Source organism: Bos indicus x Bos taurus, chromosome 3 (genome assembly GCF_003369695.1).
Source record: "Bos indicus x Bos taurus breed Angus x Brahman F1 hybrid chromosome 3, Bos_hybrid_MaternalHap_v2.0, whole genome shotgun sequence".
Classification (NCBI taxonomy): Eukaryota; Metazoa; Chordata; class Mammalia; order Artiodactyla; family Bovidae; genus Bos; species Bos indicus x Bos taurus.
The window spans coordinates 70,863,340-70,890,532 of NC_040078.1; the positions used below are offsets into that span (position 1 = coordinate 70,863,340).

The 27,193-nt window shown below is 35.1% G+C and overlaps 1 protein-coding gene across 1 annotated transcript in view; it reads left to right on the forward strand.

Moving 5' to 3' along the window:
• The window catches only part of LRRIQ3 (leucine rich repeats and IQ motif containing 3), a 209,163-nt gene that overhangs the window by 109,443 nt on the left and 72,527 nt on the right, over positions 1–27,193 (forward strand). Inside the window, exon 6 of the mRNA XM_027536879.1 lies at positions 14,636–14,744. Within this exon, the coding sequence (XP_027392680.1) occupies positions 14,636–14,744 (109 nt within the window). The remainder of the gene's footprint in view (positions 1–14,635; positions 14,745–27,193) is intronic.

The following is a 27,193-nucleotide window of genomic DNA, read 5'->3' on the forward strand; positions in this document are numbered from 1 at the left end:
GGAAAGGATGCTTACAGAAATTGAGCATTATATCTCACCAGCACCTTTTCCTTCAGAAGAGAGCCATTTCTGCATTTTGTGTAAGATTCCAGTATTAAAATTAAACTCAGTAGAATTAACTACATTTGATCCTGGCTGCTGTGAACCAGCCAGTTATTGAGAGCAAAGTCTCTTTCAGAAATAGAGCTAATATATAAAATATTGCTATGTATTTCCTCCAGTTCACCCCCCATTCCAGCACATTGCCTTCTTTCTACAATTATACCATCATACAGCCTCCATCTCAAAGTAGGGACTAAACTGCTTTTGTTCATTCACCTTAAGGTTTTGGTGGCAAAGCCAAAGCCTCCTTCCTGGAATCTCATCTTTACTTCCTTTTGTTTAAGAATGAGATTATTCCCAGAATTGTACCTCTTTATCTATTTCTCGCTTCAGTTTACAGCATTAAATAAAACAATAAAATCCCTGATGTGGTCCAGAACAGAGATTTCTTCTCTTTTTATATTAGAGGAAGTTAGTTTCTCTCAGTTAAAATATTGTTAGTAATATTTTTCTTATGTCTACTTCTATGTAAAGTTATCTACGCCATACTTCCTTAGAAGGTGACTATTTTATGTGAATATCTTTATTCTAGGAATATAAGCCACTTTATGGCAGATTGTAATTTATTTGTTTTTCCACCTTTTACCTAGCACAGTAATATGCACATAGGAGGCACTCAACAAATATTTACTGATTTAAAATTCTATTATCTGAGTTTACAAGAAGTTTAAACTGAGCTCATATTTTGAGTCATAATTTATAACTCATGGTGTGATTTTGGTATATTTTCTGAAAATATTAATGCACTGTGCTAACATGAAAAGAATAGCTAATAGAATTCTGCTTATCATTGAAATCTTTGTGTGAGACAGGAAGAATTAAGGTTATCATTGAAAGAAGATAGATTAAAATAAGATGCAAGTCAAAAATAAAATATAGAGTGCAAAAGGATCTTACAAAATTTTGAACTATGTAAATAAAACAGATTTTCTTGCTGGGCCTGTTATAGAAGAACTTAGAACACCTTTCAAAGATAGAGAAGGAAAAGGATTACCATACTGTGATAATTATAATAAAACTCATTATTCTGGAAATGCTATAGGCCAATGATATAAACAAACTAAGTTATATAGATAAATTAATAGTAAATCCTTAATGGGTTGTTAAAGTAAATGAGAGTACTTTGTTGGATAGCCTTGACTGTTCACAGCATTTCTTTTTGCTACTGTTAGAGGTAGGATATTTGATTTAGGGGCAATTGATCTGACTTACCATACCATGTCATTTCTCCCCCAAATCTTAGGAATGCTGATATAATTTTGAAAATACTAGTTGTATACAAGGTCCACACATTTTTAATTTGGTGGCTAGTCTTTATGTGTAAAATCATGTATATTTTCCACTACTAAATATTTATAGAAAATACATACACTCATTTCATAAGAAACATCTTAAGGGAGAGTAGAGGTAGAAGAAAATATTTAAAAATTATGCCTTTTCTTTTTAGTTTTAACTTGTGAGTTCATTGAAATGTGAAAAACCTATCATTCATATTTTTAGATTTCTTTCTATCATATAGAAAACCGTGATTATTAGAATTCATGAGCACCTGAAAGCAAATCTGGAGCTCACTGTCCTCAAGGCAAAATGTAATGTTTGCTTACTATTGTTAAATAATGGTACACCTCAAGAGTTTTAACTGTATTTTTTTCCATCTTTAAACTTTATTACCTGTATTTTTCTTCAGGGTAAAAAAAAATTATGGGTCAATTTTCACTGAAGTGGGCTGGATTTATGTATTCACCTCTCATCAGTGTCAAAGGAATTGTGCCCATCATTCCCTGGACAACAGGATGAAAACCTGTCTCTGATTGGACACTAGGGATATCAGCTGTACACACAAGATAAGTGTAAAGTTGAAAAGAGAAATACACTTAATAATCATCCAAGCCTGCATGTTTTAGCTATTTGAAACTTGCATAAAAATGTTCATGAAATTATTTACTTCCTCATGCAAGAAAGCTAATATTACCATTTTTAAATCCAGTGAAATGTACTAGCAAAAAAAAATGGCTTTGCAAAGACTGCTAATGCAAAACTTTTCAAGCTGTCCATCTTTTTATAATAAAAAGAAGCAAAGTTAATAAAATGACCATTCTTTACCACTTACTTAAAATGAATTTTTATTTGTTCATGGTAAGACAGAGTAGCTATTTCAGTGTATTTTAATATTGGTCTAAGCTTTGAATGACAAAGATTTGTGTATTATGACTCATCTGTAAATTGATAGGACTGAATTTTCTCAAATCAAATTTAGCACCATGACTTGGAAAATATTAATTACTGAATCACATTGCTGCTCACTGATCTATTAAGATATTTTTAGAGACATTCCATCTAAGCATGGATTTAGTTGATTATATCCATCTAGAAAGCCTGTAGAGACTCATGGTAAATTGCAGGCATTTCTTTATATTTAAGTTTTTGCTTTACAAATTATAATGATTCTGACAATACCTACTTTATTAGCTTAAGAACTGCAAATAAACCTGTTTGCTTTTGAAAGTTTTAGTAGCCACAGTTTTGAGCCATTTACCTAGCCACAGGAGCATTTGACTTCCTGTAAATAATAAACATTTGGACCATGGCTGAAATATTTTCTACTGGAAATAAGAGCAGTAGGACTGAGGTTGTTTAGGAAGCTGTGCTAAATACATTGTGAAGTTGAATAGACTGAGATTTGTACTGAAGCTGTAGAACTTACAGGCTGGCAATTCAGGGTTGATTAAAGCACTTGGTTGAGGCTTTCTATTTATCTGTCTCATGAGTGTATGTACATATACTGTTTTACACACACACAAACATATGTAGACATATATATTATAAATCCTGACTATTATATAATCCACTTTTTGCTCAAAGCAGTCCCCGCAGTTCATTTTATATATATATATATGTCATTCAGAGGGATGAAGCATGATTATACTGCATTTAAAACAGTTGTTTTAGTCCTTGGTATAGTAATAAAATCTTATATGAAGCAATATTTACAAATACTCTGAATTCCCCAAATGAGTATTTCACTGCCAGGTGCAGAAGTCTAAATCCTCAATTCTAGAAAATATTATCCAAGTAGTTGTTACCAAGTCAATTTAATATTTTATCAATATGTATTTATAAAGCACATTTAAGTTGTATATGGTATGCTTAGCTCAGTTGGTAAGGAAACTACCTGTTATGCAGGAGACTGGGGTTCAATCCCTGGGTAGGGAAGATCCCCTGGAGAAGGAAGTGGCAAGCCATTCCAGTATTCTCCTGGCATTCCAACCCATGCCAGGAGAATCCCATGGACAGAGGAGCCTGGCAGGCTCCAGTTTATGGGGTCCCAAGAGTCAGACACAACTTAGCAACTAAACAACCACCACTTTAAAACACAATTATATCTATGGCTACTATGTTAATTTATTGAGATCTTTATGGTAAATATAAACCCTTTCTCAGATTCTAAGCCAATTTCAAACTTTCTGTAACGTTATATTTGCTTAAGGTGTATAGGTTAAGGACTTCCCTTGTGGCTCAGCTGGTAAAGAATCCGCCTACAATGAGCAAGACTGGGTTTGATCCCTGGGTTGAAAAGATACCCTGGAGAAGGGAAAGGCTACTCACTCCAGTATTCTGACCTGGAGAATTCCATGAACTGTATGTAGTCCATGGGGTCACAAAGAGTCCTACATGACTGAGTGGTGTAGGTTAAAGGAGAACAATCTAAACATCATAAAATATTGACAGTCTCAATTTTTGCTCTTTTCTCCTTTTTTTCATAAATACAAACATTGTTCAAATATACCTAGAAATATAGATTCTTGAGCTATGTATTTTACTGTTAATTAAAAAGTTTTGTTTTGTTTTTTTTTTTCCCCTAAAAAGTACTTCATTGTCCGTCATTAAATTTTACCACCAGCGTGTTGTTAGTGATCTCATTTGGGGGTTACTGAAGGAAATGGCAATCCACTCCAGTACTACTGCCTGGAAAATCCCATGAACAGAGCAGCCTGGTAGGCTGTAGTCCATGGGGTTGCAAAGAGTCGGAAACGACTGAGCGACTTCACTAAGCAGTATTAACTTATATTACTAATGCATAGTATGTCCCTTTCATTTCAAAATGATTATATTTAAAATTATTTATTTACTAAACATTGTTTTAACCAATTGAATTAATACTTGGGGCTTAATAAAATGCAGATTTTTATCAGGAATGTGTTTAGCAGTCAGCCTGTGCTTTCTACTATGCTTTTTCTCACTTTCAATATTTTTATCTTTCTTCAGATGTTTTCCATATCTATATAGAGGGTTAATCATTAAATCATGCCATATTTTGAGAAGTATAGAATTTAAATATTCACAAAATAAAAACTTCGTACTTTTGCCTAGCATGGTACCATGGATATAGCTGGCACTCAATACATATTTGTTGAAAAACTAATCAAATGTCTCAGTTCCTTTTTGTTATTTGTGAATTGATACTGCAACAGAGGTTGAAGAATCCAGGCAAAATGGTGCAGGGATATTGAGATAAGTAAACTATGGCCCCAGTTCTCAGAAAGAATAATGTCTTCTAGGGATGAAAAATGTACTTAACTATTATATAAGGTAAAATGCAATAAGTGCTTGAAAGATATGAAAAAATGATATTGATTATGTAGAGTTATACACTTTTAAAATGTGATCCTTAGATAAATCAGATACAGAATTATTTTCAATTACTACTATATAATATGTTGGCTATTAGACAATGTAAAAATGTCTTAAAAAAGGATTATGAATGGAATTTCATTGTCATGTGAATAGTAATTAACCAAACATATTTCTGGAGAGATTTTTCAAAGAAGCATAAACCTGTATACTCTGAAATGTCCTCATGCCCTTTACTTCTGTTCTATAGTATCAATTATTATTATTGATGAACTACCATTGTATTCTCTGAACTTGAAATTATAACTTACTTTGAAATCTGAAAGTTTGCAATATCTCTTTTTACTGAGTTTTTGACAATTGCTGCTACCAAGCAGTTGCTATATTACCAGTGTCATATAGCACACTTAAGAGTGGGCCTCAATGATTTGCCCATTGGCACCTCTGATCTGCGTAAGGATAGACCTTAGACTTTAATCATTCTTCAATTGAGGGAGCATAACTTCCTATGATGCTTTTTTCACGTGTTCTTTAACTGGACAATTGCAGCAAAATATAATTTCAGCCATCCTTATTTCTGTGGCTATTTTTTGTATAGACAAAAAATGTCGCATTTCATTTTATATCTACTAGGTTTCTCCTGTATTTGTTTATCCAGGTTTGTGAAATCTCTTCCCCATTTATCAAGAATATTATCACTTCATTTCTAGTCTTTTTTTGTTATGATAAAGTAAGATTAGGATCAAATATAAGGTAGTAGCAATTTTTCAGCTAGCAGTTAAACCTGCCAGTTGCTTATGGGGAATATCTTAAAAAGTAACTTTTTCTCATAAAATTTTATCTTAAATCATGCCCCTTCCTCAATGGCTTTTCCTGTTAACCAACACTTTTCTTGAAAGCCAAGGTCAAGTGGAACTCGCCATGCATGGATCACTATGCATTATCAAAGGTTTTGCTTGCTAGTTAGTGACAGGATGTGTAGCCAAACACTAGAGCTACTAGTTATCATTCAGACAAAAGAGAACAACTTTTTTAGTTTGGATTTTAGCATATTTCTAAAGTTTTCTGAGAATTATATGGAATACCTAAGATCTGGATCAGCACTTTTAAAGATCATGTTTTGGCTGAGAAGATGAAAGGCAACAGAAACAACAAATGGGGTAAGACACCAGGGGCTGGTATCTTGGCTGTGTTTCTGAAGAGGTTTTAGAATCATTAAAACGGAGACTACTTACAATGAATAATATATAACATAGCCAAAGCAAATGCTTGTTCACGTATAGGATACTACAGATAGTATAGGCATAAAAAGATAACAATGAGTCTTCATTAACAATCTGCTTTAATCAAAGACATAATTTCCTTTAAAGTCAAAGGACTCTTATTTGCATAATATATATTATCAAAACAAAGCCAACAATCTTCAGAACACATAACTACACTAAATTTAGAACTCAGACCACTAAGGATTGGAAATGAATCTTGATTTTCAGAGACAGAAAGTTTAACTTAAAATATTTACCCTTGATCTAGAAAGAAGACTGAGGAAATTGTTACCACTGTCACCATTCTTGGGAAGGGGAATTAAATAGCTAGTAGAGTCAACCACGGAGAAGGCAATAGCAACCCACTCCAGTACTCTTGCCTGGAAAATCCCATGGATGGAGGAGCCTGGTAGGCTGTAGTCCATGGGATCATGAAGAGTCGGACACTTACTGAGCGACTTCACTTTGACTTTCATGCATTGGAGAAGGAAATGGCAACCCACTCCAGTGTTCTTGCCTGGAGAATCCCAGGGACAGCGGAGTCTGGTGGGCTGCCCTCTGTGGGGTCGCACAGAGTCAGACACTACTGAAGCGACTTAGCAGCAGCAGCAGCAGAGTCAACCATCTGATATTTTACAACCATGTACTTGTGTGGTTTGTCAATTACAAGAAACTCCATGGATCCTCAGTTAATCTATTCTAATTTTCCTTAACACTCTGAGTTTTTTCCTCATTATAATTGAATGAGATTTATTCATATATAGATAATCTTTTCCTATTTTAACACTACTTACAGATGATTTTTTTTTCTTGGCTCCTCTACTCAGTATTATCAAGGAAGAACTCTTTCATTGTGATTTTTGTTCTCTGGCTTATTGTGATGTAGAAATCAAAAGAACAGGTACATAGAGAGATGTACCTGAATTATATATGTGTGTGTGTCTTTTTTGCCAGATAGTTATGTTTTTCTGTGGGTAGCACATTGAGAAATGGTAAAGTTAAAGAGCCTTCAGGAAATTTAGAGAGTTTCTGTTGATGTATATGATAAAATGCTTAGAAGAAGGGAATAGGAGAATTGTAAAGGGTTGCTCAGTGAAATGCTTTGGAATAGACCTAGAGTATGAAAAGTTTCAGGAATTAAAGAACAGATTATTTTAAAGTATTAGTTGGGTAGAGTCCTTTAATAAATATAAACTAGCAATTTAGGAAAAGGTCAGTTTTCATTTCAGTCCCAAAAGAGGCAGTGCCAAAGAATTTTCTATTGTATTGTTGCACTCATTTCACATACTAGCAAGGTAATGCTCAAAATCTTTCAAGCTAGGCTTTCACAGTATATGAACTGAGAACTTTGAAATGTTCAAGCTGGATTTAGAAAAGGCAGAGGAACCATAGATCAAATTGCAAACATATGTTGGAGCATAGAAAAAGAAGGGAAACACCATCCTCTTATGTTTCATTGACCATGCAAAAGCCTTTGACTGTGTGGATCACAACAAACTATGGAAAATTCTTAAAGAAATGGAAATACCAGACCATGTTACCTGTCTCCTGAGAAACTTATATGCAGGTCAAGAAGGAACAGTTTGAACTGAACATGGAACAATGGACTTGTTCAAAATCGGGAAAGGATTACGTTGAGGCTATATATTGTCACCCTGCTTTTTTAACTTCTATGCAGAGTTAATCATGTGAAATGCCGGGCTGGATGACTCACAATCTGGAATCAAGATTGCCAGGATGAATATCAACTTCAGATATGCAAATGATATCACTCTCATGGCAGAAAGTGAAGAGGAATTAAAGAGCCTCTTGATGAGGGGAAAGAAGGGAGTGAAAAAAGCTGGCTTAAAACTCAGCATTCAAAAAACAAAAATCATGGTATCCGGTCCCATCACTTCATGGCAAATAGATGGGGGAAAAAATGGAAGCAATGACAGATTTTATTTTCTTGGGCTCCAAAGCCACTGTGGACAGTGGTTGCAGCCATGAAATTAAAAGATGCTGCCTCCTTGGAAGAAAACCTATGAAAAACCTAGACAGCATATTAAAAAGAAGAGATTTCACTTTGCTGACAAATGTCCATCTAGTCATAGCTATGGTTTTTCCAGTAGTCATGTATGGATATGAGAGTTGGACCATAAAGAAGGCTAAGTGCCAAAGAATTTATGCTTTTGAGTTGTGCTGCTGGAGAAGACTCTTGAGAGTCCCTTGGACTAAGGAAATCAAAACACTCAATCCTAAAGGAAATCAACCCTGAATATTCACTGGAAGGACTGATGGTGAAGCTGAAGCTGCAATACTTTGGCCACTGAAGTGAAGAGTCAGCTCACTGGAAAAGACCCTGATGCTGGAAAAAAAAATTGAGGGCAGGAGGAAAAGCGGGCAGCAGAGGATGAGATTGTTGGATGGCATCTTTGACTCAGTGGACATAAATTTGAGCAAACAGTGGGAGATAGTGAAGGACAGGGAGGTCTGGCATGCTGCAGTTCATGGGGTCACAAAGTGCTGAACATGACTTAGCGACCAAACAGCAATGTCTAGTTGTTAGACTATTACCAAAAAATGGAGTTTGTATTATGTTAGCCAATGTTCCTAAACCTCCACTCATTACTTCTAGCACTTCTCTTTAATGCTATTCATTCCACATGTAACAAATAATTGTTGAGTATGCTGAGTGCCAAGGGCCACTCTTTACTTTGAGTAAACAAGATAAGAAAAGTTCTTAGTGCTTTGTGGACTAGATTCTAAGAAAAAATATATAACCTTAGTAAACAAGTAAAATTGTGATAAATGTTATGAATTAAATAAGGTGCTGAGGTAGAGAATTGAGAAGAATGAGGTAGAGAAGTAGGCATCCTCATAGGATTTTCACAACATGTTTTTTTCTGAGGGGATAATATTTAAAATTAAGACATAAAGGATAAGAAGCTAGTCATGAAAAGTATAGGAAGGAGAGTGTTCTAGGCAGAGGAAAGAGCTTACACAAGGAACTGAGGCATGCAGTAGCTTGTTTTAGTTGGATTGGGTTCAAGGGACTGAATGAAATCCATATGGTAGGAGTATAATTAACCAAGTTGAGTAGCACAAGATAGTTTGATTGTGTATTTGAGGGCCATATTTTACTGAGTTTTTGTGTCTCATAATAAGGATTTGGACATAGTAAGGACCTTGGACGGCCATTATGGGATTTTAAAGCCAAAGAAAAACAATGATCAGAGTTACCTTTTGACAAATGTAAATCTATCTTGTGAAAACAAGGGTTTTGGCAGAGATCAATAGGAAACCATTGATATTTCTGTTTGGAAGAGATGTTTATAGATTATACTAGAGAAGTGAAGTGAAGTCAGAGAGAAGCAAACAGATTTGAAATAGATTTAGAAAGTAGAATTGCCGAGATTTAAAGTGTTTCAGAAAAAGCATAAAATAGAGATGAAATTCTAAATTTCTATGATTTGAATAAGAGAATGGTATCCTTTTAGAAGATAAGGAAGATGGAAGTTGGAGGACATGAGAAGCCTGGATCTGTATTACCTCTTCTCTATACTTATGCATGGCTTATTTATGTAGGTCTTATTTTAAAAGTAATTCAGTAGGTAGGCTCCTTTCTTTTCATATTCCAGGGTATCTTTAATCTGAAAATCTGTTGCCCTGACCTGACATAGTACTTCAGCTATGGTTCTGATCAGAAATAAATACGGTAAGACTGTCATTTCCCTCATTCTAGATAGAATACAGCATAAAAGTCATCACACAATAGACTTTTACTATAGTCTTAATTAAAATATTTTTATCATTCATGTTTTCAATAATATTATTTTAGTGATTAAATGTATTTTCCCAACTGCAATATTTATTCCTATTAAAATTCATCTTTTCCAATTCGATCCATTGCTCCATCTATCTGTAATCTTTTAAATTTGTCTGATGTTAACTGATTTTGTTCTTTTACCACCTCCTTTGAAAATTTGATAAGAATTTTCCTTATAGTTTTATTCACATCACTCAGATAAATATTGATCAGCATAGGGCTAAGAACATGTCCATGTATCATGACATTAGAGAGCTCCCTTCATTTTACTAATCCTTACTCTTTTCCATATGATAACCGGACATCTCTGATCTGTACCTAATCATATTATCTTTCTATAAACTAGTGAAAGTATTTATCAAACGTTGTTGAAATTCAGGTCTATCTTATAAAGGGTATTTGAACCTGATTCTGACTCCGTTAAAAATAAAATTATACCTGATGTAATTAATTTGTTTTCAATATATACTGCTCCTTGGTGATTATTTCTTTTCTAAATGCTACCAAAAATCCTTAAAATGCTTCCCTAAGTTATTGAAGACCAGTGTTAAGGTTAAGGTACTTTAGTTAATAGAATATCCGTTCAGTTACTGAAAACAAGATACTTATTATATTATCTCCAGTGGTATCATGACTTGCTTTCTTTGTGATTTTGAAGATCAATAAATAAATGGGTACATCCTTCCTTTCTTTAACTGTAGTATATAAAACAAAAATACAATTTTCTTTATTTTAACAGCTTATATAAGTCTCAGATCATTTGAAGTTTTAGACTCTGATCATCTTTCTATCGATTTGTTTCACATCACGTATGCACCCTGTGTCGTGGATTCTTCTTTTATAAAATCCAAGGAAGGGAAAATTATTTTAAATGATGACAGACAATGATATGTGAATTATATATGAAAAAGGATAAGGGGGAAAACCAATATATATATATTGATTTGACTTGAGGGCTTTAAAATTTCATGATTCTGCAAATAAACTTTGTGATAGAGTTTGGCTATTCAGATTTGACAAATACATACATTTAAAATTTTTTTTATTCTTCTAGAGGGGTAAAGGAATAAGTACTAGTAGAAAAAGAATTGTTGAATGTACCATTTCATTCTACTTTTATTATTTTCTTATAAGGAGAATGTAAATGTGAGATCTTAAAGAAAGAAACAGTCCATTTCTATCACTGAATTAGAATTTGAATTGATTTTTAACATATGATAAATTACATTGTTAAGAGGGAGAGACAGAACGTGGTTACCAAAATAAAGCAAAATTCGTAGAAGTAAAAGGATACAAGAATGATAATATGGCATGAAGAAGATTGATGGACAAATTTGAGATTGAAAAAGACTTTGAAGTTGATTGTTAAGATTTGGTTGCAAAACAGTAGTCTACATTTTTCTGTCATACTTTGTTTAGTGGAAAGAATTGAACCCAAATGAAAATAGAAACAGCATTACTTAAAATATTGCCATTTTTGGATAATGTGTTACTGTGTATTACTATAATTATTCTTGATAACCTTAAGAAAAATTTCTAAATATAGACAGAATAGGTGAGCTCAAAAGTAGCTACCTATTTATCTTTCTAGCAAAAAGTAGTACTTTTGTCATGTAAGAAATTAAAGTAGTATTGTGTAAAAGTTATCAGGGAAGGATTTTTTAGAGCAGAATAAAAATTGAGATTCATTCCAGCACCAGATAATACTGAGTACCTAACATAAACATTAAAAAAAAAAATCCTTGCATGAGTCACTGCATAGAGACAGTGTTTTCAAAAAATAATTTAGAGAACATATAAAATTTAAAAGATAACCATACACAAAAATAAACTCAAAATGGATTAAAGATCTCAATGTAAGACCATAAACTATAAAACTCCTAGAGGAGAACATAGGCAAAACACTCTCCGACATACATCACAGCAGGATCCTCTATGACCCACCTCCCAGAATATTGGAAATAAAAGCAAAAATAAACAAATGGGACCTAATTAAACTTAAAATCTTCTGCACAACAAAGGAAACTATTATCAAGGTGAAAAGGCAGCCTTCAGAATGGGAGAAAATAATAGCAAATGAAGCAACTGACAAACAACTAATCTCAAAAATATACAAGCAACTCCTACAGCTCAACTCCAGAAAAATAAATGACCCAATCAAAAAATGGGCCAAAGAACTAAATAGACATTTCTCCAAAGAAGACATACAGATGGCTAACAAACACATGAAAAGATGCTCAACATCACTCATTATCAGAGAAATGCAAATCAAGACCACTATGAGGTACCATTTCCCGCCAGTCAGAATGGCTGCGATCCAAAAGTCTACTAGCAATAAATGCTGGAGAGGGTGTAGAGAAAAGAGAACTCTCTTACACTGTTGGTGGGAATGCAAACTAGTACAGCCACTATGGAGAACAGTGTGGAGATTCCTTTAAAAAACTGGAAATAGAACTGCCTTATGATCCAGCAATCCCACTGCTGGGCATACACACTGAGGAAACCAGAAGGGAAAGAGACACGTGTGCCCCAATGTTCATCGCAGCACTGTTTATAATAGCCAGGACATGGAAGCAACCTAGATGTCCATCAGCAGATGAATGGATAAGAAAGCTGTGGTACATATACACAATGGAGTATTACTCAGCCATTAAAAAGAATTCATTTGAATCAGTTCTAATGAGATGGATGAAACTGGAACCTATTATACAGAGTGAAGTAAGCCAGAAAGAAAAACACCAATACAGTATACTAACGCATATATATGGAATTTAGAAAGATGGTAACAATAACCCTGTATGCGAGACAGCAAAAGAGACACTGATGTATAGATCAGTCTTATGGACTCTGTGGGAGAGGGAGAGGGTGGGGAGATTTGGGAGAATGGCATTGAAACATGTATAATATCATGTTTGAAACGAGTCGCCAGTCCAGGTTCAATGCACGATACTGGATGCTAGGGGCTGGTGCACTGGGACGACCCAGAGGGAGGGTATGGGGAGGGAGGAGGGAGGAGGGTTCAGGATGGGGAGCACAGGTATACCTGTGGCGGATTCATTTCGATATTTGGCAAAACTAATACAATATTGTAAAGTTTAAAAAAATTAAATTAAAAAAATAATAAAAATAAAAAAAGAAATTCAAGGATATTTAATTAAATATGTCTATTATATGGTGTAGAAATTTGTTCATAAAGTTGTAAATGCAGGGGACTAGGACACATATCCAAGTGTTCCTTCTAAATTGTAGAGTAAAAGAGGTTTTGACAACTGGACAGTTGAGGCAAGGGGATTATGAAAAAATCTGTTTAAAAATTCTATCACCTATCATATGTTAGAGAATTTTTGTGAGTTTTCTCCCCTTGGATGAAGGTACTACTATTCCAAAGAACTAGAAATAAGGACTAAAAGGTTTAGAGGAAAGATAGGACATCAAAACTCTTAAGTATGTTGTGTCTGTGAGATTTCCCAGGGCAAAAGAGCTCAGTTAATAATTGTTATGAGTGTCACATAAATATCTGTAAAGAGTATACAATAATGGCAAATATGATAAACACTATACAAGTATTCGATATATACAAGTATTCGATAAACAAATATACAGAACCAAATCTCAGAAAAGAGATCTACCTGAGGACACACACACACCCATATATATATATATATGGGTGTGTGTGTGTGTAAATATATATATTTACAAATTCATAAATATATTTACAAATTACAAATATATTTATGATTCACAAATATATATATATACACACACACATGTAAATATATATGGCTAATAAAAATTTAGACCAGTGAATTGTCAAAATTTAGACCAGTGGTTCTCATCAAGGAAAGCGTAATATCCTGGGAAGGTGTTTTCAAATACAAGCATATGTCCTTTCCTAAAATTCTGATTTTTTTTTTTTTTTCTGTAGCAGTGTGTTAGTTGCCTACGAATGTCTGTCCTTCTCTTCTTTTTTGTAACAGACCCGCCATTTTACTCCAGGAAGTAAAGTCCATAGCACAAAGGCTGATTTCTTGCCCTCTCAGTTTTAGTTGTGGGAAGTCAATGAGATGTGAACAGAAGTTACTGGAAGGGCCTCTAGGAAAGTTCTTTAAGACAACGTGGCCTGTACCCTTTTATCATTTTATCCTTTGCTCCATCTTGCTGACTGAAATATAGATATGATATTTGATGCTCAAGTAGTTATCTGTACCAATCCTGAATGGACTGTGAAGAAAGAGATAACACAGTATCAATTATTAAATCATTCCCAACCAGTTTACAGCGATTGTATAGTTTACATCTGAGAGTGCCTCTGCTCTCCACAGAGCTCCTTATCAGTATGCTACTTATTATCCTTTCCACACATACTTTTAAGTCTTGTGATAATTCTGGCCCCAGTTATTTCTTCCTGTTTTACTGTCTTTTAGTGTTCTGTGAAATAATTTTGTCCCTTCTTTCTTAGAATCTTTCTTCAAGCTCTCTGAAGGAAAGCTTCTTGCTTCTTTTGTTTATTCTTATTCCTTCTCCCTTCGAATTCCTTTATCATGTCACCCTCCTGACAGATCCCCTTTCCTTTCCCCTCAATCTCTGTTAGAACACTGTCTTAAGTATATCATCAGCTCTTAATAGGAGGGCTATTTATCAGAATCATACATAATGGAACTCTTTTCATCTTTTCTAAACTTTGCCTACCTCATAGGTTTTGCTGTTGTTTTTTAAATTAAAGTCAATCATGATAATGTATTATAATACATGTGAGAGTTCTTTGAGAACTCTAAAACATATATGAGATATTATCATTGTTGTCATTGCTTTTATTTTCTTTCCACAGAGTATATATTCTCCTGTTGATTTAAAATATTCTACTGAAAAGAGAAAACATGTTTCTTCTATTTTATATGAATTAAAAACAAGAAAACCAAGATACCTCATTCAAAAAGGTTAGTTATATGAATTTTTAAATTATATTTAATGAACATATTTTGATGAAGAGTAATTATATTTGTTAAACATTGGGCATGCTAATATGAACTATAAATATGACTCCATGAAAATATATGTTGAGACTTCTAGATAAAATATCTATATCTCATTTAATATTTTATAAATATATATATATATATATTCAGAAAGTTGTTTTATGAATATGAAAGCCCTGATTTTGACTAGAAGTTGGGAATTAGAAATAAGTATTATCAAGAAGGGCTCCCTCAGTGGATCAGCAGTAAAGAATCTACCTACAATGCAGGAGACACAGGAGATGTAGATTTGATCTCTGGGTCAGGATGATCCCCTGAAGGAGGGTGTGGCAACCCACTCCAGTATTCTTGCTGGGAAAATCCCATGGAGGAGTCTGGCAGACTACAATCCGTGGGGTTGCAAAGGGTCGGACACACTAATCAACTGAAAACACACACACACACACATATTAGCAAGAACCATACTGAATTTTTTTGTTACTGTATTACTGTGTCAGCATGATACATCCTTCAGGAATATAAATCATTTAAATTAAAAATGATATAAAATGTCTTTCAGACTTTGAAGATAATTATTTCTTTTTTTTTAAATTTTATTTTTAAACTTTACAATATTGTATTCGTTTTGCCAAATATCGAAATTATTTCTTATTATACAAAAACTTTTATCTTAATAACATTTTGGTCATCATATCTGTGCATACATGCTAAGTCACCTCAGTCATGTCTGACTCTTTGCAACCGTATGGACTGTAGCCCACCAGGCTTCTCTGTCCATCGGTTTCTCCAGACAAGAATACTGGAGTGGGTTGCCATGCCATTGTCTAGTGGATCTTCCCAACCCAGGAATCGAACTCTCATTTCTTATGTCTCCTGCATTAGCAACTGAGTTCTTTACCCCTAGCACCACCATCATATGTGTACTTGTATTTATTTTGCTTTTGCAGAATTTCTTCTGATAAAATGTTGTATTCTAAGCAGATGACATTACTTTATCTCTGTCTTTCACAGAGGACTAATAAAACCAGTTCTGTAAAATAATTAGAAGGTCTTATAATTTTTCTCAGTTTCTCTTCAGTTTAGTTCAGTTCAGTCACTCAGCTGTGTCTGACTCTTTGCAACCCCATGGACTGCAGCACTAACTCCTGGGGATTTTTCAAACTCATGTCAATTGAGTTGGTGATGATGTCCAATCATCACATCCTCTGTCGTCCCCTTCTCCTCCCACCTTAAATCTTTCCCAGCATCAAGGTCTTCTCAAATGAATCAGCTCTTCTCATCAGTGGCCAAAGTATTGGAGCTTTAGCTTCAACATCAGTTCTTCTAGTGAACACTCAGGGTTAATCTCTTTTAGGGTGGACTGGTTAGATCTCCTTGCAGGCCAAGAGACTCACAAGAGTCTTCTCCAACACCACAGTTCAAAAGCATCAATTCTTCAGCACTCAGCTTTCTTCACAATCCAACTCTCACATCCATACATGACTACCGGAAAAACCATAGCCTTGACTAGACAGACCTTTGTTGGCAAAGTAATGTCTCTGTTTTTTAATATGCTTTCTAGGTTGGTCAGAACTTTCCTGTCAAGAAGTGTCTTTAATTTCATGGCTGCAGTTACCATCTGCAGTGATTTTGGAGCCCCCCAAAATAAAGTCTGACACTGTTTCCACTGTTTCCCCATCTATTTCCCATGAAGTGATGGGACCAGATGCCATAATCTTAGTTTTCTGAAAGTTGAGCTTTAAACCAACTTTTTCACTCTCCTCTTTCACTTTCATCAAGAGGCTTTTTAGTTCCTCTTCACTTTCTGCCATAAGGGTGGTGTCATCTGCGTATCTGAGGTTATTGATATTTCTCCCAGCAATCTTAATTCCAGCTTAGCTTTATCCAGCCCAGCATTTCTCATGATGTAGTCTGCATATAAGTTAAATAAGCAGGGTTACAATATATAGCCTTGATGTACTCCTTTCCCTATTTGGAACCAGTCTGTTGTTCCATGTCCAGCTCTAACTGTTGCTTCCTGACCTGCATATAGATTTCAAGAAGCAGACCAGGTGGTCTGGTATTCCCATCTCTTTCAGAATTTTCCACAGTTTATTGTGATCCACACAGTCAAAGGCTTTGGCATAGTCATTAAAGCAGAAATAGATGTTTTTCTGGAACTCTCTTGCTTTTTTGATGACCCAGTGCATGTTGGCAATTTGATTTCTGGTGCCTCTGACTTTCTAAAAGCAGCTTGAGCATCTGGAAGTTCATGGTTCACGTATTGTTAAAGCCTGGCTTGGAGAATTTTTGAGCATTACTTTACTAGCATGTGAGATGAGTGCAATTGTGCGGTAGTTTGAGCATTCTTTGGCATTTCCTGTCGTTGGGATTGGAATGAAAACTGACCTTTTCCAGCCTGTGGCCACTGCTGAATTTTCCAAATTTGCTGGCATTTTGAGTGCAACACTTTCACAAAATTATATTTTAGGATTTGAAATAGCTCAACTGGAATTCCATCACCTCCTCTAGCTTTGTTCGTAGAGATGCTTCCTAAGGCCCACTTGACTTCACATTTCAGGATGTCCGGCTCTAGGTGAGTGATCACACCATCATGATTATATTGGTCATGGGGATGTTTTTTGTATAGTTCTTCTGTGTATTCTTGCCACCTCTTCTTAATATCTTCTGCTTCTGTTAGGTCCATACCATTTCTGTCCTCTGTTGAGCCCATCTTTGCATGAAATGTTCCCTTGGTATCTCTAATTTTCTTGAAGAAATCTCTAGTCTTTCCCATTCTATTGTTTTCCTCTATTTCTTTGCATTGATCACTGAGGAAGGATTTCTTATCTCTCCTTGCTATTCTTTGGAGCTCTGCATTCAAATGGGTATATCTTTCCTATCCTCCTTTGCTTTTTGCTTGTCTTCCCTTCACAGCTATTTATAAGACCTCTTCAGACAGCCATTTTGGTTTTTTTTTGCATTTCTTTTTCTTGGGGATGGTCATCATCTCTATCTCCTATAGAATGTCATGAACCTCCATCCATAGTTCATCATGTACTGTGTCTATCAGATCTAGTCCCTTAAATTTCTCTCTCACTTCCACTGTATAATTGTAAAGGATTTGATTTAGGCCATACCTGAATGGTCTAGTGGTTTTCCCTACTTTCTTCAATTTAAGTCTGAGTTTGGCAATAAGGAATTCATGATCTGAGCCACAGTCAGCTCCCGGTCTTGTTTTTGCTGACTGTATGGAGCTTTTCCATCTTTGGCTGCAAGGAATATAATCAATCTGATTTCAGTGTTGACCATCTGGTGATGTCCATGTGTAGAGTCTTCTCTTGTGTTGTTGGAAGAGGATGTTTGCTATGACCAGTATAGTCTCTTGGCAGAACTCTATTAGCCTTTGCCCTGCTTCATTCTATACTTCAAGGCGAAATTTGACTGTTACTCCAGGTTTTCTTGACTTCCTACTTTTGCCTTTCAGTCCCTTATAATGAAAAGGACATCTCATTTGTGTGTTAGCTCTGAAAGGTCTTGTAGGTATTCGTAAAACCATTCCTCTTAAGGTTCTTCTGGGGCATAGACTTGGATTACCGTGATACTGAATGGTTTGCCTTGGAAATGAACAGAGATCATTCTGTCGTTTTTGAGATTGCATCCAAGTATCTCATTTTGGACTCTTGTTGACTATGATGGCTACTCCATTTCTTCTGGGATTCTTGCCCACAGTAGTAGATATAATGGTCATCTGAGTTAAATTCACCCATTCTGGTCCATTTTAGTTCGCTGATTCCTAAAATGTCAGCGTTCACTCTTGCCTTGTCCTGTTTGACCGTTTCCAATTTTCTCTTAAACCCTTTAAAAAGTATTATGATAAGAACATTTACCATTAGGCTTACCCTCTTAACAGATTTTTTATGTGTACAATACATTTAGCTATAAGCACAGCAGATCCTTCCGACTTTTCCATCTTGTATAACTGGATATGTATAATATCTAAATAGTAGCTCCCCATTTTACCTCCCTCCATCCTTTTAATTCTTAAATATTTGATTATTTTCCTTTTTAAAAATTCATGGTGGTGTCTTTATCCTTACTGATTTTTTTTGTCCTCTGTGTACATGAACTCATCAAACTTTACCAGATTCTTGTCAGTGGCTTTGTTTGTTATTTCATCACTTGTCTATTAAATTCATGTACTTTATATATTTCCTAAAGCTCTGCATCTTTTATTTAAAAGTAATGTTATTTTAATCCAATTATTTAACTCCTAGGTTTACAAGCCAAAATGAAATGAAGGAAATATAGTAGTCCCATGCTCCATACCCTCCTACTCACTTTTGTTGCTTCCTAGAGCAATAATCTTTTAATAATTTTTGATGACTCTTCTGTTACTCACTTTCATATTTCCAAGTAATATATTTATTCTGTTAAAATTTCTTTTTTAATTTTAGATTTTGTATGCAATTTCTACTGTGAAAGATGGAGATTTAATTATTTATAAATCCTCCCTAATACACATTCTTAACATATCCCCTCCCCTTTTCTCCCAATAGAATTATATTATCAGTATTTGGGGATTAATTAATAATTAACATTTTAATTATTATGGCTATATAAATAACTACTCACAGCTGAGTCACACAATATACTAGGCTATGTTTGCCTTCTTATACTATTATTTAAAAACTTGTTTGGAAACCTCATAAGAGTCAACTCTCACCAAGCACATCCATACATATATATTTCTTCAATATACTTCTTCTTGAGACCTTAATTTGCTAATTTAATCAGGATTACTTGCTTTCTAAACTTGTTTTTAACAGCTGTCATCTTGGTACATCACTTCATCTTGGTGCATTCATTCAGTACTGTGATCCTGAGAATTCATTTGTCTCATATACTGTGTTATGACCTGTTTACAGGGTTCTATATCTTTTTTCTTGGTTTATTTTCTTATATTACTACAATACTTTCTTACTAGTTTACAGAGAAATTATACATTAGAAGTAATTAAAAAATTAAAAGCCTAAAATATTTTTACACTGCATATATATTTAATTGATGATTTAACTGTGCAGAATCTTCATAGTTTTCTCAGAATTGCTTCATTGTCTTCTAGCTTCCAGTGTTACCTTTGAGAAGTCCATTGCCATGTAATTCTCATTCTGATGTGTTTGAACTTCTGTTTGTTGTTTTTGTCTTCTGACTAGACACATTTAGCAGTTTATCTCTGTACCAGGTATTCTGCGGAGAAGGCGATAGCACCCCACTCCAGTACTCTTGCCTGGAAAATCCCATGGACGGAGGAGCCTTGTAGGCTACAGTCCATGAGGTCGTGAAGAGTCGGGCACGACTGAGCGACTTCACTTTCACTTTTCACCTTCACGTATTGGAGAAGGAAATGGCAACCCACTCCAGTGTTCTTGCCTGGAGAATCCCAGGGACGGGGGAGCCTGGTGGGCTGCCGTCTATGGGGTTGCACAGAGTCGGACATGACTGAAGCGACTTAGCAGCAGCAGCAGCAGCAGCAGGTATTCTGCAATATCGCAGTGATTTGGCTCAGATATTTGTTTGCTTGAAGATTTTCTTTTGATTCAATTTATTGTGACTTTTCAATCTGAAATTTTATATTCCTCATTTGTCAGTATTTCTCTTGTGTTGTTTAAGGTAATACACATATTAAATATAACACAGAACATACCATTGTAACCATCTTAACTGTACATTAAGCATATTTATATTGTTGTACAACCATCATGACCATCCATCTGCAGGAGCTTTTTATAAACTCTTTCAACTGGAATGCTATACCCATTGAACACTAACTTCCAGTCCTCTCATCCTCCCCTTTTCTGGAAATCACCATTCTACTTTCTGTCTCTAGAATTACTATGAGTGCGATTACTACAGGTATTTTTATATAAGTGGAATTATACAACGTTTGCCCTTTATTTACTGGCTTATTTTAATTAGCATAATATCTTTAAAGTTCACCCATGTTGTAACAAAATTGTTTTCCTTTTAAGGTTGAATAATGTTCCATTATAACTAGGTACCATGTTTTTATCCATTCATTTGTCAATTAGCACTTGGGTTCCTTTCACATTTTAGCTGTTGTGAATAATGCTGCTATGAATGTGGATGTACCTCTTTGAGACCCTGTTTTCAGTTGTTTTGTGTGTATACACAGAAGTGAAATTTCTGGATGATATAATTTTATTTTTATTTTTTTGAGGAACTACCATACTTTTTCCACAATGATTATACCACTCTACATTCTCAATATTAGTGCACAAGAATTCCAGTTTCTCCACATCCTGACCAACAGATGTTATTTTCTGTTGCTGTTGTTGTTAACTGCCATCCTAGTGGTTGTGAGATCATATCTCATTGTGGTTTTGATTTGCATTTCCATAATCATTAGTGATGTTGAGCATTTTTATTGTGTGTATTTATTATTTGTGTATCATCTTTGGAAAGATATCTATTCAGATCATTTGCCCATTTCCTCATTGGTTTGTTTGATATTTGTTGTTGAGTTATATGATTTATATTTATATATATATATATATATACACTCTAAATATCAGTCCCTCATCAGATATGGGATATGCAGATATTTTCCCCCATTCTGTGGATTGCCTATTTTTGATGCACAAAATTTTAATGAAGTTGAGGTATTTAGGTTTTTTTGGAATGTAATTATTTTGCAATGTTATGTTAGTTTCTGCTGTACAAGGCAATGGCACCCCACTCCAGTACTCTTGCCTGGAAAATCCCATGGATGGAGGAGCCTAGTAGGCTGCAGTCCATGGGGTCGCTAAGAGTCGGACACGACTGAGCGACTTCTTCACTTTTCACTTTCATGCGTTGGAGAAGGAAATGGCAAACCACTCCAGTGTTGTTGCCTGGAGAATCCCAGGGACGGGGGAGCCTGGTGGGCTGCCGTCTATGGGGTTGCACAGAGTCGGACACGACTGAAATGACTTAGCAGCAGCAGCAGCATCCATATATCCTCTCCCTGGGCTATTTGTTTTTGTGTGTGTTGTATGTGCTTTTGGTGTTATAACAAAGAAATCATTCAAAATCCTGTTATGAAGTTTTTTGCCCTGTGTCTTCCTCTAAGAGTTTTATAGTTTCAGTCCTTATATTTAGACTGTTGATCCATTGGGGCTTAATTTTTGCATACGATGCAAAGTAAGGGTCCAGTTTCACTTTTTTGCATATGGAATGCAGTTTTCCCAACATTTTGTTGAAAGGTTGTCCTTTCCCCATTGAATGGTTTTGATACCCATGTTGAAAGTCATTTGACCATACCTGCAGGGGTTTACATCTGGGCTCTTATTCTGTTCCCTTGATTTGTGTGTCTGTCTTTATATCAGAGGCATGCTGTTTTGATTACCAAAGCTTTGCAGTAAGTTTTAAAATGGGGGCTTATGTGTGAGAACAAGTGGATTTTTATATGGATTGCATTGAATTTGTAGATTACTTTGAATGGTAGCCTAACAATATTAAGTCTTCAAGTTCATAAACACAGGATGTCTTTCCACTTACTTGTGTCACCTTTAATTTCTTTCAACAATACATTAAGGTTTCAATGTACAGTTTCCTCACCTCTTTGGTTAACTTTATTCTATGTATGATAGTCTTCTTGATACTATTACAAATGGAATTGTTTTCTTAATTTCCTTTTTGGGTTCTTTGAGAATGTGTAAAAAAACAAAAGATACTTGTGTATTGGCTTTGTATTCTGTAATTTTGCTGAATTTGTCTATTAATTCTGACAGGATTTGGGGCATGTCAGAGTATATGTGTGTGTGTGTGTTTAAAATCTTCAAGATTTTTCCAAATATAAGATCATGTCCTCTATGAAGAGAGATAATTTTATTTCTACTGTTCTAATTTGCATGTCTTTTAATTCATTTCCTTGCCTAAATGGTCTGACTAGGACTTCTAGTACTATATTAAATACAAAACACAAAAGTAGGCATCCTTGTCTTATTCATGATCTTAGAGGACAATTTTTTCAATATTTTACATTGAATGTGATGTTAGGTGTGTTATTTTCTTGTTATTTTCATTTGCTAAGTTTTGTCTGACTATTTTGTGACTCAGTGGACTATAGCACATCAGGATCATTTGTCCATAGGATTTCCCAGGCAAGAATACTGGGGTAGGTAGATTTTTCCTTCTCCAGAGGATCTTCCAACCCAGGAGTCAAATAGCTTCTCCTGCATTGGCAGGTGGATTCTTTACCACTGAGCCACCAGGGAAGCCCTTGTTATTTTCCCACATGATGTAAATTATGTTGAGGTTTGTGCATACATGCATGCTCAGTCATGTCTGACTGTTTGTGACACCATGGACTGTAGCCCACCAGGCTCCACTGTCCATGAGATTTTTCAGGCAAGAGTACTGGAGTGTGTGGCTATTTCCTTCTCCAGCTGATCTTCCCAACCCAGGGATCAAACCTGAGTGTCCTGCATTGACAGGTGGATTCTTTACCACTGAGCCAACAGGGAAGACCTTGTTATTACCCTGAGTTCAGTTCAGTTGCTCAGTCCTGTGCAGCTCTTTGTGACCCCATGGACACACCAGGCTTCCCTGTCCATCACCAACTCCCAAGAGCTTGCTCAAACTCATGTCCGTTGAGTCGGTGATGTCATCCAACTATCTCATCCTCTGTCGTCCTCTTCTGCTCCTGCCTTCAATCTTTCCCAGCATCAGGGTCTTTTCCAATGAGTTAGTTCTTCACATCAGGTGGCCTAAGTATTGGAGCTTCAGCTTCAGCATCAGTCCTTCCAATGAATATTCAGGACTGATTTCCTTTAGGATTGATTGGTTTGATCTCCTTGCAGTCCAAGGAACTCTCAGGAATCTTCTCCAACACCACAGTTCAAAAGCATCAATTCTTCTGCACTCAGCTTTCTTTATAGTCCAACTCTCACATCCATACAGGACTACTGGAAAAACCATAGTTTTGACTAGACGGACCTTTGTCAGCAAAATAATGTTATTTTCCTATACTAACTTATGTTGAGGTGTGTGCATGCATGTGTTCTCAGTGATGTCTGCCACTTTGTGACCCCATGGACTGTAGCCCACCAGGCTTCTCTGTCTGTGGGATTTTTCAGGCAAGAATACTGGAATGGGTTTCCTCCTCCAGGGGATATTCCCAACCCAGGAGTAGAACCCAACTCTTGTGTGTCTCCTGCATTGACAGACAGATTCTTTATCACTGAGCCACTTAGCAAGCAAGGTAGTTTCCTCTGTTCCCTGTTTGTTGGGTATTTTTTATCATCAAAGTGTTGAATTTTGCCATTTTTTATCCTGCACTGATTGAGATAATTTTTTTTAAATTCATTCTGTTAATGTATATTACATTGATTTTCATATATTGTACCATTTTTTGGATTTCAAGAATAATTCCCACTTGGTCTCAGTGTGTGATATTTTTAATATGCTGTTTAATTGAATTTTGGTGAGGATTTTTATATCAATATTCATAAAGTATATTCATTTTCATTATTTATAGTTTCTTTGTCTGGCTTTGGTATCAAGCTAATGTAACCTCATAGGAGTTAGGAGACAATCCTTCCTCTTCAATTTTTTAGAAGAATTTGAGAAGTATTGTTGTTCATTCTTCTTCACTAAGGGAACCATTTGGTCTTCAGCTTTCTTTGGGAAAATGTTGGGAAGTCTTTGATTATTATTCAATCTCCTTATGAATTATAGATCAATTTAGAATTTCTGTTTCTTCATGATTCAGTGTTTGTAGGTGCATATTTCTAGGTATTTGACCATTTCTTCTAAGTTTTCCTATTTAAATATAACTGTTTATAGTACTCATAATATTTTTTATTTTGTAATGTTGATTAGTCCCCTTTGATTTCTGATTTCAGCTATTTGATCCTTATCTATGTTTTTCTCTTAATCTTTCTAGATAAAATTTTGCCAATTTTGCTTACCTTTTTGAAGAAGCAAATCCTGTTTTCTGTGTTTTTTTCTGTTGTTTTCAGAGTTCTGTTTTGTTACTTCTATGCTAGTATTTATTTCTTATTTTTCTGCTAGCTTTGAGTTTAGTTCATTCTTCTTTTTCTAATTCCATAAGCTACATAGTTTGTTTACTTGGAATCTTTCTTTTTCTGTAATGTGATCACTTTACACTTTATTCTTGCTTCTTGGCACTGATTTTGCTGCAGCCCATAAGTTTCAGTATACTGTGCATGCATTTTTAATTGCCTCAAGATATTTTATACTTTCCATTGTGATTTCTCCTCTGACTTATTGGCTCTTTAAGAGTATGCCATTTAACTTTCACAGATTTATGAATTTTCCATTTTTCCTTATGCTGTTGATTTTTTCATTCCCTTATGCTTTCAAAATACATTTGGTATGATTTCAGTATTTTAAAATTTTTTAAAACTTGTCTTATGGCCTAACATATTGTGTATCCTGATTATGTCCCATATACACTTGAGAAAAATGTATATTCTGCTGCGGTTTACCGAGTGTTTTGCATATGGCTGTTAGGTCCAATTGATCTATAGTTTTGTTTGAATCTTCTGTTTACTTTCTGATCTCTCTGTTGTTCTGTCCTGTATTGAAAGTGAGGCACTGAAGTCTCCTACCATTTATTGCAGAGATGTTTATGTCTGCTTTCAATTCTGTAAATGTTTGCATCATATATTTTGTGTATCTGAAGTTTGACACATGTGTGTTCATAATTATTATGTTTTTTTGGTTAACTCACCCTCTTTTATGTAATGCCTTTATTTTGTTATATAACATCTTTATTTCATTATATAATGTCTTTCATGTCTTTATTTTATTATAGAATATCCTTACTCAAGGTCTACTGGTTAAGTGTTAATTTTGTCCAAAATTTACCTTCACAGAAACATCTGGAATAATGTGTGACCAAACATCTGAGTACCATGGCCCAAACTGTCACATAAAATTGACTATCAAAGGTAGTTTTACTAAATATAAAATTCTCTAAATATAAAATTCTTATATAAAATTTTATATAAAATTTATAAAATATAAAATTGGACACCTTTTTTTTTTAAATTTCAGCATTTTAAATATATCATCCCACTGCCTTCTCAATTGTAAAGTTTCTGCTGATGCATCTTCTGGTTGTTTTATTGAAAATCTTTTGTATGTGATGACTCACTTTCTATTTTGGCTTTCAAATTTCTCACCTCGTTTGGGACTTTTGGCAGTTTTTTATTCTGTCTTTCAATATGAGTCTCATTTTGCTTATCTTCCTTGGCATTCATAGAACTTCTTTCAAATTTGAGAGTTCAGCCAATTTTTCTTCAAATAATCTTTCTGTTCCTTTCTCTCTTCTTTTTCTGGGAATTCCATAATAAATATATTAGAACATTTTATGGGATTTTATAAGTTTCTTAGTCTCTGTTCACTTATCTTCATTCTCTTTCATTTTGTTCCTCAGGCTCAATTATTTCAAATGACATCTTTAAATTTTGCTGATTCTGCTTTCTTTTTTAAAGGTCTATTTTTGAACCCTTCTCATGAACTTTTTGGGCTTTCCTGCTGGCTTCAGATGGTAAAGAATCCACCTGCAATGCAGGAGACCTGAGTTCAGTCCCTGGGGTGGGAAGATTCCCTGGAGAAGGGACTGACAATGTATTCCAGTATTCTTGCCTGGGGATTCCCCATGCACAGAGGAGCCTGGCAGACTATAGTCCACAGGCTTACAAAGAGTCAGACACGACTGAATGGCTAAGCACTGCACAGTAAACTTTTCAATTTGGTTGCTTTATTTTTCTGCCCCCCCATTCTGTTTCTTTGATTATTTCTATGCCTTCATTGTTATTTTATTCATGGATTGTTTTCCTTATTTCCTTTAGTTCTTTGTCTATATTTTCCTTCATATCTTTGAGCAAATTTTAAAAGCATTGTTTTAAAACTTTTGTCCAATAAAGCTAATATGAATGTTTCTTTGGGGAAAGTTTCTGGGAATTTATTTTTTGTCCTTTGAATGGGCCTTGTTTCTCTATTTCCTTTGTATGCCTTGTTGAAAATATGACGTTTGTAAAATAGTCACATGTTCCAGTCTTTGCAGACTTGCATGGAAATCTCTTACTAATTGCTACTGCTGCTGCTAAGTCACTTCAGTAGTGTCCAACTCTGTGTGACCCCATAGATGGCAGCCCACCAGGCTCCCCAGTTCCTGGGATTCTCCAGGTAAGAACACTGGAGTGGATTGCCATTTCCTTCTCCAGTGCATGAAAGTGAAAAGTGAAAGTGAAGTCACTCAGTCGTGTCCGACTCTTCACAACCCCATGGAGTGCAGCCTACCAGGCTCCTCTGCCATGGGATTTTCCAGGCAAGAGTACTGGAGTGGGGTGCCATTGCCTTCTCCCTCTTACTAGTTAGTGAACCCCTTAAATTTG